Consider the following 19,311-nt stretch of genomic DNA (forward strand, 5'->3'; position numbering starts at 1 on the left):
ACTGCACAATCTCAATGTTGTGAGTCTCTCAAAGTCAGGTAGGCTGTTTATCTTCCCAGTTAAGACGTAGGAGTGACAAAGCAGCATGCAAGGCGACAATATCTTGATGAATCATTGCATGCATAAGGAAAGCCTATGAACAGAAAGGGAAAAATCATCTGCCATTAAGTTCATTCAACAAGGGCCATTGCCACATCATGAGCATTTAAGGCACAAGTATCTCCGGAACAAATCTGCAAGGCAGCCGTAATCATAATTTAATACGTTTATGAAATATTATAAACTGGACATTCAGGCCTCAGCTGGCACATGCTTTGGACATAAAGTTCTTCAGTCTGTAATATCAAAATAAATGTGTTGAGAAGAATATTGGTGGTGTTTTTTATTGCCCCTTTTCCCCTTGTATTATTGCTTGGGTATGTCCCTAAGGTGCCCACTGCCATTGGGAATAGGAAAAGAGAAAATTGATTGCCAAATTACCGTAATTTTCTTTCCCTGGGACTGTATAAAAGTGGGCACAGGAGAAACCAAAGACTATCTGCAGGTAGTAGGAGGGGCCTTTTATGGTTCTACCTGCAGAATTCCATTTTTTTTCCTACTCAAGGTAAGGATGGATTTAACCCTACGGTGTTCGCTGCCATATGGTTGCAGGAAAAGAAAATTATGGTAAGTTTGCAATACATTTTCTCTTTTCTTGAGAATATGAACTCAGACAAAATGTGGGGAAAAAATCCTGTATTACCTTGTAAATACTGTACTTTCATTTTTTTAGTTAACCATTTATTTATTATCCACAGTGTAATTTGTTCCATAATTGATTCATATGCCAAGATTAACACCTTACTGGTAACCAGTTATTGAATGTATATTTCAAAAGTAAAAACTTGCCCTGTTGTATTTTTTTTGCTACCCTTCACTTGATACTACTGTACTTTTATTTATCAATCTAATACAAACTATGTATTTTTAGATTACAGAATTTCAAGAAAGACATAGGAGGCGCTCAATAGCATACTACAAAGGAAAGGTAAATAGAATGATACAAAAAAAATTGCATTATTTTAGACCTGAGTTTTAACCCGATTTGGTAAGTTTTTCTTGCAGATTTCCTGAACACTTGTTCATTTTTTTTATTTGCGTATACAGTATGCTAAATGTAATATATATACGTTCAAGCAATACCAAAGCATATATTATTTTATTAGATTGCAAAGTTGGAAGAAACGATTAAGAAGTTGACCCAACAAATGCAAAGGTAAGTTTTCATATGTAGTTTTCTAGTTGAATAATGTAGGTTTTTTTTGTTGTGTGTGTGTGTATTGAAAGTACAGTATTTATATATTTGGTTCAAACCTGAATTACAAGCTGTAGTAGCCATGGTATTCCAGTCCTGTTTTGTAAACAATACTGAAGGATTGATACATTCTCTTGCTGAACTTGAACATTCTGAGATTGATAAGATAAAGCAATCAGGTATTTTTTGTTTACCTTCTGTTAACCAGGGCATCATGTGCAGTAGAACCACAGCACTCAAAGCTTTCTCCCCTTTTCGCCCCATTTGCCGAAATGTAGATTTTTAAGTGAAACTGTTTTGCTGCCACCTACAGAGTTTTTTTTCAACTTAAATTTTTTATTTTGTTCAGTACATAATATACATACAGTAGATAATCTCTCGGCAGCGTACCGTAACAGTTTACTGCATGTGACAATCCGTTTCGTAAATTGGTGAATGTCTTTGGACAAACTGGGAAGACCAACAGACATACTGGGGAGGGGATCCCCTGCTAGGAGCCGGGGGGGTGGGGGGGGTAGACAGACAAGGGGCGTGAAAAAGGACAGAGAGAGAGGAGGGGGGGGGGGAGGGAGTATGGGAGTTGGGGGGGTCTCCTTACGTGGGTCCGCTTCTGCCTCCCCCATGCTGGTTCTCTGCGTCCGAGGACTTTCTGCGTACCCTGTAGGCCATCTGGTTCGTAACTGATTTGTCTCTCTCATTGTCTTGTGTGACCCATCTTGGTCATACAGGGTTATGTGGTGGGGTGGGGGGGGGGGGGGAGGGGGGCATCTCTATCTTAGTGTGGTGTAGGTTCCGTCGTTAGGTATTCCCTCAAGGGAGAACGCATTTGTTCCTATTAAAGCCAAATTGAGGACCTATCTACTTCCCGAATTTCTTTCTGGGCTAACCACGGTGCCCATACTTTTTCAAAATTTTCGCCAGTGTCGTTGACTAAGCTTGTTAGCATTTCCATCTGGCATACGGTCCAAATTCTATGTCTAATGTTTGGAATTGAAGGGATTATATTTTGTTTCCAGCGTGCTGCAGTCTCTCCCCTCATCGCCATAGCAAAGTGAGCTATCAGTTTGTTTTCTCCTTTGGTGAACCCGATTGCTGGCCTGTTCAGGAGGAACAGCCATGGGTCTAATGGGACGGGTTTACCTGTAATTATGTTCAACCAGTCTTTAATTGAGTCCCAGACTGGGACGATTTTGGGGCAGGACCACAGCATGTGCAACAAGTCTGCTTGCTGTCCACATTGTCTCGGACACAATGGGGAGTAACTGGGCAGGAAATTAGCTAATTTAGCGGGAGTATGGTACCATCGCATCATTACCTTATATGCGTTCTCCCTTAAGGTTGTACACATAGAGCTTTTGGAGGTTGCCGTCACAATCTTTGTCCAGTCCTCTATCTCTAGCTCCTCGCCTAGGTCTGTCTCCCATTGGGTCATATATCTGGTTTTGTCGTTCACTGTCGTGCTAGAACCGGTCACTTCTTTATACATCTGCGATGTAAGTCTCACCGTGGATGTCCCTGATCGACAGAGCTTTTCGAAATTTGTCATAGGGGACTGTGGCTGAACTTTTTGATAGAACGCCCTGATCTGGAGGTATCTAAAGATCTCGGCATTAGGAATATGGTGGTCAGATTTGACTATTTCGAAAATTTTTATGCCCTTTCTCCCCTCCAGATCCACCAAACGCTTTATGTTGTTTTGTTTCCAGATAGAGAAATCTGTGCTGGATTGGCCCGGAGCAAAGAGGGGGTTATTCCAAATTGGTGTCATACCCGATGCCCTGCTAGTCAGGCCGCACTTAAGCCTGGCGCCTGCCCAGATAGCTAGCGAGTTGGTCATTGAGGATAGCGGCAGTTTGGTGCTATTGCGCACCTTTTTAGGGTACCAAATCAGGTGCTCTAGTTCCAATGGTGAGCATGCCTCTCGCTCTAACGCGACCCATCTTTTAGAGTCGGGGTTAGTGTGCCATTGCACAATTTGACATAATTGAGCCGCTCGGTAGTATGATAACAAACAAGGTACCGCTAGTCCTCCCGCCCCTGTTTGTGTGCGCATTATCTGTTTGCTCACTCTCGCCTTTTTGCCTCCCCAGATAAACTTATCTATCTCAGTTTGGAGGGAGAGAGTTTCCTTCAAATTTAACGGCACTGGGAGCGTTTGAAAAAGATACAAGAGGCGAGGGAGCAAATTCATTTTTACGCAGTGGATTTTGCCAATCCATGAGATCTTGTTTTTAGCCCACTTATGGAGATCCTCTCTCAGGGTCCGCATCAGTTGCGGGTAATTGGCGTGGCCGATGGTATTATATGTCCGTGTGATATTGACTCCCAGGTATTTGATTTGTTGCTTCTGCCAGCGAAAATTGAAGTTAAGGGCAATTAATTTTTCTACGTGTTTGGGGAGATTTATATTAATGGCCTCCGATTTACTCTGATTTATTTTGAACCCGGAGACCCTATTGAACCGTCCCAATACCTCAAACAGGTTCGGCAGAGAGGTGAGGGGCCTGGATACTGTCAGGAACACGTCATCCGCATAGAGTGCCACTTTATGCGTCTGGTTTCCGATGGCAATACCTGAAATGTCTTTGCTATCCCGGATCTGGGCCGCCAGCGGCTCCATACACAGTGCAAAGAGGAGGGGGGAGAGCGGGCATCCCTGTCGCGTACCGCTCTTAATTTGAAAGGGGTCTGAAGCGAATCCCTGGTGGGTCACCCTTGCCGACGGGGTCGAATATAGTGCGAATATAGCTTTTATTAATTTGTTGCCCATTCCGAACGCTCCAAGCGTGGCCTCCAGATATGGCCAGTCTATCCTATCAAACGCTTTTTCCGCATCCAGACTGAGCGCCATAACTGGTATGTCATTGCGATTGGCTATTTCTATCAGATCAATAATTCGTCGGGTATTATCCGATGCTTGTCGACCCTGGATAAACCCGACTTGATCTGGGTGCACCAGTCTGGGTAGGATTAGACTCACTCTATTGGCCAGTAATTTGGAATAGATTTTGATGTCCGAATTAATGAGGGATATAGGTCTGTAACTCTTACAGTCCTGCGGGTCTTTCCCTGTTTTGTGTATTACTGAAATGGATGCTTGGAGCATTTGGCTAGGGAATGGGGATCCGTTCAACACTTGGTTAAACATACGTAGTAAATAAGGGGCCAATTGTTTCCTAAACTTTTTGTAGTAAAGATTTGAGTACCCGTCGGGGCCCGGGGCTTTAGAGGGTTTCAGGTTTTTCATAACCTCCGATAATTCCTCCATTGTAAAATCTCTGCCCATCACCTCTCTGTCCACCCCGCTCAAACAGGGTATATTTGAACTTGCTAGAAAGTTCTCCAGGGCCACCTTGTTCGCTGGTGATCTGGCTACTTTATCCCCGTCATATAGTTTTGCGTAGAAATCTTTAAATGCCCGTACAATTTGCTTGGGGTTGGCAGCAATTTCCCCTGATTCGCGTCGTAACGCTTGGATACTATAATTGTGCGTTTTGGAATTAATCATTTTGGCTAATAAGGTATCTGGTTTGTTTGCTTTTTCGAAATATCTTCTCTTTGACCAACTTAACGCTTTCTCAGCCTGGGAGGTGAGCAGAAGATTCAGCTTAGTCTGGGTGTCTTTAATTTGTTGCAGGGTCTCTGCATCGGGTGACCGCCTATGTTGTTCCCAGTGCTGTTTTAGTTCTGCTTGCACCTTAATAATTTTTGCGTTGCGCTCCTTTTTCTTGCGGGCTCCCATACTAATCAAAACCCCCCTCAGTGTTGCTTTGTGAGCCTCCCAGAGGGTTATGTGTGAGTCAACGCTGTCTTTATTTTCACTGAAAAAGAATTTAATCTCCTCTTTGATCTTTCTCTCAAGGTCTGGGATTTTTAGGAGGGAGTCATTTAGTTTCCAGTTTGCTCTTGGTCTTTCCAGCCCTATCTGCGCGCACCTTAGCTCGATCGGTGCATGGTCCGACCATGAAATATCATGGATCCCCGTGTGGGTGACCGTGGAGACCAGTCTGCTAGAGATAAAGAAGTAATCGATTCTACTGAATGAGTCGTGTGGGTGTGAGTAGAAAGTATAAAGTTTTTCTAGTGGGTGGATTTCTCTCCATGCGTCTATTAGTTGAAGGTCTTTCAGACCTTGTTCTAGTGCGGAAGGTCGGGGGTTGGTTCTGCGCCTGTGGGGACCTGAGCGATCCAGGGTTGTGTTCATAGCCACGTTGAAGTCCCCACCTAGGATTAGGGCTCCTTCGCTAAACTTTTTTATGATGCCGAATGTCTTCGTAAAGAATTCTGCTTCATGGGTGTTAGGGGCATACAGCGTGGCTATTGTTATGGGGAGCATATTGATGGACCCTATGATCATCAGGAACCTCCCCTCTTGATCTTTCTTTACCTTGTCCACTACTAGGCCTACTCTATTATGGACTAGGATTGCTACTCCCCTTTTTTTTTCTGGCGCGGAGGATAGGAATACTTGCTTATATTGTTTATCAAAATATTTGGGAGCACTAGTGGTACTGAAATGTGTTTCCTGGAGTAGGATGAAGTCCGCTCCCTTTTTTTTGTAGTCAGTGAGTGCTATCCTTCGTTTGCATGGGGAGTTGAGACCCTTAGTGTTGTGGGATATAAAGGTTAAAGGCATGTTGGTGTGGGGAACTGACCTTGTTTTCTTAGTGTTGCTCTTGGATGTATCGGGTCGCTACGGTGCCGCTTCTGTTCCTCTGCAGTACTCAGCTCTGTGCAGGGCTTCAGCGGGGGGCCACTCGTATAGGAGATAATGTGGGGGAGGGTGGACACAGTAGGTACGTGGGACACATAAGGGAAAAGAAAAAACACGTAAACAACACACATCAACTGGGGAGATTGATCAGCGGCATAGGACCGCCGTCTCTCCCTTGCCTGTGGGACTGCGGATATCCGGAACACGCCCTCTAACTCTTTCCTCCTCCAAAGGGCCGTGTTGCCCCGCCTCGTCCCCAGGACTTCCTCGGGTTCTAGGGCAGCTGCCCCAGCCCCAGGGTAGACACGCATGACGACTGTAGGACCGCCGTCTCAGCCGATGAACTAGTAACTTTGTTAGTCCAAACCTGACTTTTAAACAACCTGCATACTTAAGAAATTGCATGTAACCTAAAACTCTGACCTTCTATCAGTAACTGTCATCAACTTGTCCCCCCGTCCTCTGTAGCCCTTTTCTGATTTGCCTCTTATACTGCCTATCAGGCCCAAACTTTCTGCCAACTCCCGTGGTTATTCACCCGGCTTCTTTAACTCGTAATTTAGCCTGAGTTCAGCTTAGCTGCCCCAAGCTTAACTTAATTTAATTTTCCCCCCTGAGGTGTCTATGCGTCAGGGCACCCTCCGATGACTTTCTGTCAGTTTTTGCTTTATGTTTTTGTTTTCCCCTCCCAGAGCTCCGTTTTGGGGCTTCCGACTCTCGCCCCTCCAGTCTCGCTGTCGGCCTATGTCTACATTCACTACTGCCCCTTGCCTCTCGCTATTACTGCATGTGGCCCTACTTCAGCGGGTGTTCCTACATTTATCCCTCTCTCCCCTTACTTATAAGGCTTCCGTTGCTCTTGTAAAGGTGTCTGTGGAAGGAGCAGGGGTGTCAGCGTGAATAGGGGTGTTTGTCGTGCGCCTAAGATGTGTCCTCAAGGGACTCGCCCGCAGGAGTATCCGCGGGAGTGGTGCCAGCGGGGGGCGTATAGGTGTCAGCGCGATGAGTCAGGGTGTCAAAGGGACGTCCTCGAGAGGGGCAGGAGTGTCAGTGAGAGAAGCGCCGGTGGGAATGGCAGGGGTGTCAGCGCGAGGATCAGGGGCGGCCGTGGAAGCGGGGGTGTCTGTGTATGGCCTGCCCGCAGGGTGGACTCTGCTGCACTCTGTGCTACCCGTTTGTCCCACCTCCTAGGGCCCCGCTTCACTCTATCTACTTGCGCTCTATTAGCGTGTTCTCCTGCGCCGTTCTCCCTCGGCGCCTTGTGTTGCTTAATCTCCTCCGGAGTCGCCTTCCGGATCCCGCCTCTTCCGGCCCGTCCCGACCTCCGCCATCTTGGATGTGGCCTCTCTTCTGCGCCCTTCTCGCGTGAAGTGCAGTCTCCTCCCCGCTGACGTCATCCGCAGCCGTTCCTCCTCAGTTGGGCACCGGAGCTGATCCAAGATGGCTGCCAGTCTCCCTCCGCTGCCGTCAGGGGATCAGGTAAGTGGTGCATCAAGTCCAAAGGGCCTTGGCTCTTCTGGGCTCCGGGGGGGGGATGCCGTAGGGGGGGGGCGGGGGTGTAGCTGTACGGGGGGGTCTCTGTGGGGCTACTACAGGCAGTTTTAGGCGAGCGGAGAGCGGGAGGTAGGGGGGGGGGTTAACATAAACTGTGAGGGAACTCAGTCTCAGTAGTAGACCGATTACCGTGGACTGCGAGCCTGATTTTTCTTATTGGGTCTTCCCGCCTCCCGCCATGTTGGATCCGGCGCTGTTCTGTTTCCCGCCACTTCCTCTGTGATTTTGTCCTGCAGGCCCAGTTTAGTGAGGAAGGCGCCGCCATCTTCAGCTTTTTTTATTGTTGTAGAAGCCCCGTTTCTGGATACTAGGAGCCCAAAGGGGAAAATCCAGCGGTACTTAACCCCTTCATCTCTGAGGATCTTGGTAATTGGGGTAAGTTGTTTCCTTTTTAATAATGTGGTGGGGGAGATGTCCTGAAAAACTTGGATTTTTTGTGATTCAAAGGAAGGATTATTGCGGGTCAGCTGGGTAAACAGTTCTTTTATTTTAAAATAATGGAAGCGGGCGATGATATCTCGCGGGGGGTCTCCCTGCTGCGGCCTGGATCTCAGGGCTCTGTGACACCGGTCCAGATGCAGGTCCTGGGCCGTCTTATCCGGCATCAATTGAGTTAGCCACCGGCCCACAAAGTCCTCCGGGTCAAGTTCCTCTTCTGAGACCCCCCTAATCCTCACATTATTACGACGCTCTCGGTTTTCCGCATCTTCCTGCTTATCTAAGAGGTCTTGGATAGTGTCCTTCACTTGGGCTAGCTGTTTATCAGTTCTGTGGAGGGACTTTACCGTGGTGTCCAGCTTCCTCTCTAGGGAGTCCGTTCTGGCGCCAATGTTGTTTATGTCCGCTCTCAGGGACGCCACTTCAGCCTGCAGGCATCTTTTGATGTCTGTGCAGAACTCCTGCATATCACGCCTCCGCATGATTCTATTCCCGCTATCCTCATCTCCCTCTGCCTCTGAGTCGGACCCGCTTGGCGGGGGGCCCTCATGGCTGCGGGCGCGTGGCTGATCTCCTTTGCTGTAATAATCAGTCATTACTGTGGAGGGGCGCTTCGATCTTGTCCCTTTAGACATCCTGGAGGTGTCCGGGTAAGTTGTGGTCAAATTTCGGCGAAATCCGTCAGGTTTGGATGTATTTATTAATTAAATTGTGTCGGCTAGAAACGGAGCTGAATGATCAAGCAGCCATTCAGTCCGTTGTCGCGCATGCGCATCACCTACAGAGTTTTGATAGCGGAAGTGATGTCATGCTACAGATAGGCCCGCGCATGCACATACCTGAAAGTTCCAGGCCGCACAGAGGTTGTAGGCAGCGCATGCGCAGAAGAGGAGGTTGCAGGCTGCACCACGCATTCGCAATACCGCCCTTCACCTCCGCATGCGCAGTAACAGAATAGCCTACGTACTCTGCGCATGCGCAGAAGATGATGCTTCACGCCGCGCATGCTCAGAACAGGAAAGACACACTGAAGAGGCCACGGACACACACACAAGCACACACCACTGTTACTAAAGGAATTCCAAGTGAGTAGAAATAAAGAAGTGCAAATAGCAAACATTTTACAAATGTACTATTTATAATAAAAAAAGACAGAAGTGCAAAACATGCAAGGTGTGTAAACATATAAAACATGAGTAACTGTATTGATTATAAAAATTAAAAAAAGAGGGTGTGTGTGCTGAGCACGCACCTTCTAACTCAAACTTTGGGTTTTGTCACTGAAATTGTGTTTTGATTTTCATTGAATTAAAGACTTTTGAGAGTAACGTCATTTAGATACTTTACAATCCTATTTTTTTATTATACATATATATATATATATATTAAAAAATGAATAGACAATACCATTCTGTGGCTAACTAAATGCTTTTACTTGTGCGAGCTTTCGAGATACACTGATCTCGTCTTCTGGTGATGTTACAATTGTATGTGTAACATATATATATATATATATATGTCCGGAAAGAATTGGACACTGATACAAGTTTTGTTATTTCGACTGTGTACCAAATAAATTCAAGTTACAGTTAAATAATGAATATTGGCTTAAAGTGCAGTCTATCAGCTTTAATTTTAGGGTATTCACATCCAAATTGGAGGAATGGTTTAGGAATTATATCTCTTTAATATGTAGCCCCCTCTTTTTCAAGAGACCAAAAGTAATTGGACAATTGACTCAAAAGCTGTTTCATGGACAGGTGACAGGTGCAGGCTATTCCTTCGTTATTTCATTATTAATTAAGCAGGTAAAAGGTCTGGAGTTGATTCCATGTGTGGCATTCACATTTGGAAGCTGTTGCTGTGAACCCACAACATGCGGTCAAAGGAGCTCTCAATGCATGTGAAACAGGGCATCCTTAGGCTGCAAAAAAAAAAGAAAATCCATCAGAGAGATAGCAGGAACATTAGGAGTGGCCAAATCAGCAGTTTGGTACATTCAGAGAAAAAAAGAACGCACTAGTGAGGTCTGCAACACAAAAAGGCCTGGACGTCCATGGAAGACAACAGTGGTGGATGATCGTAGGATCCTTTCCATGGTAAAGAAAAACCCCTTCACAACATCCAGCCAAGTGAAGAACACGCTCCAGGAGGTAGGCATATCATTATCCAAGTCTACCATAAAGAGAAGACTTCACGAGAGCAAATACAGAGGGTTCACCACAAGGTGCAAATCATTCATAAGCCTCAAGAATAGAAAGGCCAGATTAGACTTTGCCAAACAATATCTAAAAAAGCCAGCCCATTTCTGGAACAGCATTCTTTGGACAGATGAAACTAAGATCAACCTGTACCAGAATGATGGGAAGAAAAAAGTATGGAGAAGGCTTGAAACGGCTCATGATCCGAAGCATACCACATCATCTGTAAAACACGATGGAGGCAGTGTGATGGCATGGCTTGCAATGGCACTGGATCACTAGTGTTTATTGATGATGTGACAGAAGACAGAAGCAGCCGGATGAATTCTGAAGTGTATAGGGATATATATGAATTCTGAAGTGTATAGGGATATAAAACATACTGCGAAAGCAACCCAGGAGTTTTTTAAGGCAAAGAAGTGGAATAAACAGAAGAAAGGTGTACCTCGCTCTAACTCAAATATGCCTATTGTGTACTGCCAGGGAATAGAACTGAAATGAGCATATAATAGATGGAACGTGTCAAAGAGACACGATCCACACAGAGACTCCATTTACATGGCGCACCACAGACCAATAGTTTATGATATAATATTTGGTCTTACCAGGGTTGTACACTAACAATTAATAATAAAATAAACTTTATTGATATTCTTGTAATAAAATTGATTCTTCAATAACAACTAAATGTATCATAGATATTAGTCTAAAAGTAGCGAGTTAGTGTGTATCATTGTAGTTCAAATCTTTGAATATCCCCTATAGTGAACTGGGGTAAAGAGGACAAAGACTCGTAGTAATATTATAATAGGTAATTGGAGTAATCTGTAAGCCTTAATATGTATATGTCCTACACACTGTATCAAACTGTGCATGACGTACACATCATAGTCCTATTATCTCATGGAAGGTAGTGAGTATTCCGATTTTCATGGTCTCCAGAATATAGTAAGATCAGTTAGATCGGCTTGGACCAAAAGTATTGAGATACAGCCGTATATACACCCACACCTTAGTGCAGAACCTGTGCAATCACATGTGGTGCAAGTATATCTTGGTATCAATATCTCAGTCCAAGGTACCGCTGAAGGATTTAGCCACCGCTAAGTGGTAATGTGCTTAAACCCTGATGTATAATTCAGTATTTTCTGATGCCCTGCTTATGGGCTTATGAGCTGTATATACATTCAATATTACCCTTATATCGTTTAAGTTGTTGTTACAATAAGCTCTGACTAGTTATTGTAACAACAACTTACACGATATAAGGGTAATATTGAATGTATATAGAGCTCATAAGCCCATAAGCAGGGCATCAGAAAATACTGAATTATACATCAGGGTTTAGGCACATAACCACTTAGCTATATAGCGGTGGCTAAATCCTTCAGCGGTATCTTGGACTGAGATATCGATACCAAGATATACTTGTACCACATGTGATTGCACAGGTTCTGCACTAAGGTGTGGGTGTATATACGGCTGTATCTCAATACTTTTGGTCCAAGGCGATCTAACTGATCTTACCCTATTCTGGAGACCATGAAAATCTGAATACTCACTACCTCCCATGAGATCATAGGACTATGATGTGTGTGTCATGCACAGGTTGATCCAGTGTGTAGGACATATACATATTAAGGCTTAGAGATTACTCCAATTACCTATTATAATATTACTACGAGTCTTTGTCCTCTTTACCCCATTCACTATATGGGATATTCAAACATTTTAACTACAATGATACACACTAACTCGCTACTTTTAGACTAACATCTATGATACATTTAGTTGTTATTGAAGAATCAATTTTATTATAAGAATATCAATAACATTTATTTTATTATTAATTGTTAGCGTACAACCCTGGTAAGAACGAAAAACAAAAAAGGTAGCGCTAAATTTCAATGGTGCTATTAATATTCTAAATGGAAGATGGCGGCTGCCTGTGATATAACACTGACCCCCAGGTCAGAGAAACAGCATGTGACATAAATATTATATCTATGGCGCCCCGCACATAACCCCAAAAATAAAAGGATATATACAACCCGGATCAAGTGCTGGATCAGGTGTAGGGATGTGCTCCAAACAAAGTGGATAATATATAATTGTAAACAAAATAAAAACACATATATTGTTAAACAATGGGCACTGAATCAATACAGTGAACCAAATAATGAAAAATAAAAAATAAATAAAACTAAAACAAAGAGCTGGGAGAAAACAACAGGTAATTAAAACACATTTAATATTAAACAACATATTAGGACATAACCATAGTTAAAACAGAAATTAGGTCTGCTAGAAATGCTGCTGCTGTAGCTGAAGTGACCGCTTACCAGACGTAAGATAGTGTTGAGCAGTGGATAAGTCAGAGCGTATCCCCTCTCGTGTACGTGAACCAGCTCGTGGCGTCTCCTCTGTGTTGCGGATGTAGTGTCCCTCAAATCTCCCTTTTGTGCTGTTCGCCTCCCGGTCATACAATCTCAGACCTCGGTGCGCAGTCAGCTCGTGAGCAGGGGGAACCGCCTCCACAGATTCACCAGACGGGGATCTCGCCAAGGATCTAAACAGCAGCGGCAGATTCGCCGCGTTCTGAACTTTCAAACAGCATATACGATGTAACTCTGTCGGTAATTGTCACCAGAGTAGGCAGCAGGGCCAGCAGATACCCACCCTACGCGTTTCGGAAGTAAACCTTCCTTCCTCAGAGTCAAAAAGTTAATGATTCGGTCCCTGTAAGTCCATGACATTTATAGTCCTGATTAAAAGGCACAGTGTACCTGTTGATCGGTTCTGACATGCGCATTGATGATTACAGCGCTGTTAGATGTCCCAGCTCAAAACATTGGGGAAAAACGACAAGAACAATATACCAACATAGAAAACAATTAACAAACAAGAAAAATATATAAATTATATAACTTAACCCATATATAAAGTTAATAATTGGGTCATACCTGATAGTAACAAGACATATATTAAATATCCATGTTAGGTTATGTGCAGTGCGCCAACCAATATCTAAATATGGATAAGTGTACATAAATGTGCATAGTGCTAATAACATCAAGTGTGTGTATGATAATAATCTAATACTATGAATAAAAATAAATAAATAAAAAATGATAAATAAATAAAAGTGTACAAAGAAGTATAGTTATTGAATAGAACTGTGTGGATACAGTCCAAAATGTGCAACATGCTTGGATAGATCTATATTGATCTTGAAGGGATCCAATGATGGCAATACAATATATTTATTATAGAAGGACTCCAAATATTTTTTTTATATATATAATAAATAATAATATACAATAAGCAATACATAATTATTTATTATCAACCACTATCACTATTCTTTATTATCTATTATTATCATTATTATTATTATTCTGTCAAGGATGAGTCTATTTATCTACTAAAAAGGATTTTAGGTCAAATTCAATATTAAGACCCAAAGGTGCCAGAGTGCAAAGTTCGTAAATCCAAAAAGATTCACGCCGTCCCAAGAGACTTGTAATATTTCCTCCCCGCCAAAAAGGCATGAGGGCTTCGATGGCTATACATTTAAGGCCCTTAGGGTTCTTGTTGTGCACTTGAAGAAAATGACTCGATACATTATGTGTGATTAGACCTTTCTTAATATTGTAAATGTGTTCGTATAATCGACGTTTTATGGGTCTTGTTGTCATACCCACATACTGCAGACCGCAAGGACATTCAAGGAGATATATTACATGGGTGCTATTACAATTTATGTTTTGTTTCATATTATAAATTTTAGATGTGACTGTAGATGTAAATGAAGTGTTTTTGAGGCTATATCTACAAGCTATGCAGGTGTTGCAGATATAGTATCCCTTATTGGTATTGTTGTTACGACTTAATGGTCGCCTCAAAGGACAACTTGGAGCTAGCCTTTGTCCAATATTAAGGGCCCTAGTAAATATGATCTTTGGATTGATAGGCAAAATGTCTGCGAGATCCTTGTCTTTTCTCAAAATTGGCCAATATTTACAGATAGTTTGTTTTATAGCCCGGGCCATCTCGTTATATTGTGTGATGAATGGTACTTCCGAGATGGTGTTTGATTTATTTTGTTTATACTGTAGAAGAACACTTCTATCCATGATCTCCACCTCAGATATAATTTGATCAAGTTTGTTAGATGGGTATTTTCTAGTTATAAATTTATTTTTCAAATCTTGTGCTTGTGTATTGAATGTTTGAGAGGTGGAACTGTTCCTTTTTAATCTTACAAATTGTCCTTTAGGTATATTGTTTATCCATGTTGGGTCATGGTGGCTTTTTGCGTGTAGATAATTGTTTGCTTGTACAGTTTAAAAAAAGTTTTGGTATGTATATTATTGTCTTTAATAAAAATAACCAGATCTAAAAACTCTAAAGAAATGTTGCTAGAAGTAAAGGTAATTTGGTAAGACCAAATATATCATAAACTATTGGTCTGGTGCGCCTTGTAAAAAGAAGTGGAGTTTTCTGTAATGGCTGAGTCAATCACCTGATCTCAACCCAATCGAGCATGCATTTCACTTGCTGAAGACAAAACTTAAGGCAGAAAGACCCACGAACAAACAACAACTGAAGACAGCTGCAGTAAAGGCCTGGCAAAGCATCACAAAGGTGGAAACCCAGCGTTTGGTGATGTTCATTCGTTCTAGATTTCAAGCAGTCGTTGCCTGCAAAGGATTCTCGCCAAAGTATTAAAAATGAACATTTTATTTATGATTGTGTTAATTTGTCCAATTACATTTGAGCCCCTGAAATTAGGGGACTATATATGAAAATGGTTGCAGTTCCTAAATGTTTCATACATATTTTTGTTCAACCCCCTTGAATTAAAGCTGAAAGTCTGCACTTCTATTGCATCTCGATTGTTTCATTTCAAAGTGGTGGCGTACAGAGCCAAAATTATGAAAATTGTGTCAGTGTCCAATTATTTCCGGACCTAATTGTATGTGTGTGTGTGATATATATATATATATATATATATTATATATATATATATATATATATATATATATATAGTGTTCGACAATCGCCCCAAAAATCTACTCCGCCCAACCAAAAATCTACTCGCCACCTAGTCCCGCCCCCAACCCCACCCATTCCCGCCCCCAACCGCGCTTTAAAATAAAATCTAAAAATAAAATACATTTAATAAATTCCAAGTCAGAACAACATTCGTTTTTGAACTAAATGTATTTATTGTATTACATTATACTACAATTAGTCCTTGTTATGTGTGTGTGTGTCCTTAACCAGTGTCTGGACGTCCCCGCTTCACAATATCTAAAGCAGCAATCCCGCCTGGGATCTTACCTGATCCGCAGTCCCTCAATGTCCAGGTACCCTCATTCTCGCAATGTTATACATTGGAGGGGATGTGTTCCCTACCTGTCTTCTGGGTTAGGGGGGATTCCGATGTCTTCCGTGTGAAGCTTGAGTCAGATCTGGAAGAAAGCAGTATAGGTTGTTTCGGTGTAGTATAGGGCAGTTATGATATATAGGGTAAATAAGAGATCCAGAAACAGAGTGTGACACAGACACAGAGAGAGGGGGTGAGAGAGAGAAAGAGGGGGTGAGAGAGAGAAAGAGGGGGTGAGAGAGAGAAAAAGAGGGGGTGAGAGAGAGAGAGAGAGGGGTGAGAGAGAGAGGGGGGGGGTGAGAGAGATAGAGGGGGGGGTGAGGGGGTGAGAGAGAGAAAGGGTGTGAGAGAGAAAGAGCAGTGAGAGAGAGAGAGAAAGGGGGTGAGAGAGGGGGTGAGAGAGAGAGAGGGGGTGAGAGAGAGAGGGGGTGAGAGAGAGAGAGGGGGTGAGAGAGAGAGGGGGGTGAGAGAGAGGGGGGGGTGAGAGAGAGGGGGGGTGAGAGAGGGGCTGAGAGAGAGAGAGAGGGGGGGTGAGAGAGAGAGAGAGAGGGGGTGAGAGAGATAGAGAGGGGGTGAGAGAGAGAGGGGGGTAGAGAGAGGGATTGATTGGGTTGGGTGGCAGGGTGATTGGGTGCATCTCCCACCTCTTTCTCTCCCCCCCTGCATTTCCCCATCTCTCCCCCCCCCCCCCCCCCCTGCATCTCCCATCTCTTTCTCTCCCCCCCCTGCATCTCCCATCTCTTTCTCTCTCCCCCCCCTGCATCTCCCATCTCTTTCTCTCCCCCCTGCATCTCCCATCTCTCTTCCCCCCCCCCTGCATCTCCCATCTCTCTTTTCCACCCTCTGCATCTCCCATCTCTTTCTCTCCCCCCTGCATCTCCATCTCTTTCTCTCCCCCCCCCCCCTGCATCTCCCATCTCTTTCTCTCCCCCCCTGCATCTCCCATCTCTCTCCCCCCTGCATCTCCCATCTCTCTCCCCCCCTGCATCTCCCATCTCTCTCCCCCCCTGCATCTCCCATCTCTCTCCCCCCCTGCATCTCCCATCTCTCTCCCCCCCCCTGCATCTCCCATCTCTTTCCCCCCCCTGCATCTCCCATCTCTCTCCCCCCCCTGCATCTCCCATCTCTCCCCCCCTGCATCTCCCATCTCCCCCCCCCTGCATCTCCCATCTCTCTCCCCCCCCTGCATCTCCCATCTCTCTCCCCCCTGCATCCTCCATCTCTCTCCCCCCCTGCATCTCCCATCTCTCTCCCCCCTGCATCTCCCATCTCTTTCTCTCCCCCCCTGCATCTCCCATCTCTTTCTCTCCCCCTCTGCATCTCCCATCTCTTTCTCTCCCCCCTGCATCTCTCATCTCTTTCTCTCCCCCCCTGCATCTCCCATCTCTTTCTCTCCCCCCCTGCATCTCCCATCTCTCTCCCCCCCAGCATCTCCCATCTCTCTCCCCCCTGCATCTCCCATCTCTCTCCCCCCTGCATCTCCCATCTCTTTCTCTCCCCCCCTGCATCTCCCATCTCTACCTCTCCCCCCTGCATCTCCCATCTCTTTCTCTCCCCCCTCTGCATCTCCCATCTCCCCCCCCTGCATCTCCAATCCGCCCCCCCCCCCCTCTGCATCTCCCATCGCCCCCCCCTCTGCATCTCCCATCCGCCCCCCCCCCCTCTGCGTCTCCCATCCGCCCCCCCCCCTCTGCGTCTCCCATCCGCCCCCCCCTGCATCTCCCATCGCCCCCCCCTCCTCTGCATCTCCCATCGCGCCCCCCCCCCCCCCTCTGCATCTCCCATCGCACCCTCCCCCCCCCCCCTCTGCATCTCCCATCCGCCCCCCTCTGCATCCTTACCTCAGGTAGCTGCGGGTTCGGCGGAGGCGGCTGCTTCAGCGGAGGCACGCGCTCACTAGCAGCAGGTGCCGCACTGTTAGCGAGCGGCTGTGAGCTGGCTCTGGGTGGGGAGAGCGAGCTGGGGGGAGGGAGTGCCGGGAGCGGCAGAACCGGGGTGCCGAGGGAGTAGGAGCCGGGAACCGGAGGGAGGCAGAACCGGGGTGCCGAGGGAGAGCCGGGGGAGGGAGTGCCGGGGGTGCCTGGGGGAGGGAGTGCCGGGAACCAGAAGGAGGGCCAAGGAGCCGGAGGGAGGCAGAACCAGGTGGCCGAGGGAAGAGGAGCCGGGAGATGGAAGGCAGGGGAGAGCGGGAAGCCACGTGACCGCCCCTGCGACTGGGTTTTTTGTCAAAGACCCGCCCCCGGCATCCCATCCAATCCCCTGCGGCCAGGCATTTTAAAGCCCCGCCCCCGGCATCCCTCCAGGCGGTCCACGTGCGTCGGCAGCCATCTTGGGAGCCTCAGGGGATCTCGGTCGTTGATCGAGGAATTATTTATTTATTTAAAAAAAAAAATTGAAAAGGTTGGCGCGAGCAGGGGAAAATTAATAGAGCCCCAGAACGACTCGCCAGCAGCCTAAATCCACACGCCACGGGCGTGTGATTATCATTAATTGTCGAACACTGTGTATATATATATACACACACACACACACACACACACACACACACACACACACACACACACACACACACACACACACACACACTGGTGTGAAAAAGAAAGTACACCCTCTTTGAATTCTGTGGCTTTACATATCAGGACATAATAACAATCATCTGTTCCTTAGCAGGTCTCAAAATTAGTCAGAACGTGCAATGCTCAGAGAAATTGCAAAAAACCCAAGAGTGACATCTCAGACTCTGCAGGCCTCAGTTAGCATGTTAAATGTTAAAGTTCATGACAGTACAATTAGAAAAAGACTGAACAAGTATGGTTTGTTTGGAAGGGTTGCCAGGAGAAAGCCTCTTCTCTCTAAAAAGAACATGGCAGCACGGCTTAGGTTTTGCAAAGTTGCATCTGAACAAACCACAAGACTTCTGAAACAATGTCCTTTGGACAGACGAGACCAAAGTGGAGATGTTTGGTCATAATGCACAGCGCCACGTTTGGCGAAAACCGAACACAGCATATCAGCACAAACACCTCATACCAACTGTCAAGCACGGTGGTGGAGGAGTGATGATTTGCAGCCTCAGGACCTGGGAACCTTGCAGTCATTGAGTCGACCATGAACTCCTCTGTACACCAAAGTATTCTAGAGTCAAATGTGAGGCCATCTGTCCGACAGCTAAAGCTTGGTCGAAATTGGGTCATGCAACAGGACAATGATCCCAAGCACACCAGCAAATCTACAACAGAACGGCTGAATAAGAAAAGAATCAAGTTGTTGCAATGGCCCAGTCAAAGTCCAGACCTCAACCCGATTGAAATGCTGTGGCTGGACCTTAAGAGAGCTGTGCATAAACAAGTGCCCACAAACCTCAATGAACTGAAGCAACGTTGTAAAGAAGAGTGTGCCAAAATTCCTTCACAACGATGTGAGAGACTGATAAAGTCATACAGAAAACGATTACTTCAATTTATTGCTGCTAAAGGTGGTTCTACAAGCTGTTGAATGATGAGGTATACTTAGTTTTTCACACATGGCTTCTCCATTGTGGCTTTATTTTTGTTAAGTAAATCATGACACAGTGTAATATGTCATGTGTTGTTGTTCATCTGGGGTTGTATTTACCTAATTTTAAGACCTGCCAAGGAACAGATGATTGTTATTATGTCCTGATATGTAAAACCATAGAATTCAAAGAGGGTGTACTTTCTTTATATATATATATACA

At 45.2% G+C, this 19,311-nt stretch overlaps 1 protein-coding gene across 3 annotated transcripts in view; it reads left to right on the forward strand.

Moving 5' to 3' along the window:
- Positions 1–19,311, forward strand: part of RNF212 (ring finger protein 212) — a 55,450-nt gene that overhangs the window by 16,318 nt on the left and 19,821 nt on the right. For 2 of the 3 annotated variants that reach the window (XM_075571401.1, XM_075571411.1), the window contains exons 4-5: positions 971–1,027; positions 1,206–1,255. The exons of the other annotated variant lie outside the window; for it this stretch is intronic. In XM_075571401.1, coding sequence (XP_075427516.1) covers positions 971–1,027; positions 1,206–1,255 — 107 coding nt within the window. The remainder of the gene's footprint in view (positions 1–970; positions 1,028–1,205; positions 1,256–19,311) is intronic. 3 annotated transcript variants of the gene reach the window in all.

The sequence above is a fragment of the Ascaphus truei genome, chromosome 1, assembly GCF_040206685.1.
Source record: "Ascaphus truei isolate aAscTru1 chromosome 1, aAscTru1.hap1, whole genome shotgun sequence".
Lineage (NCBI taxonomy): Eukaryota > Metazoa > Chordata > Amphibia > Anura > Ascaphidae > Ascaphus > Ascaphus truei.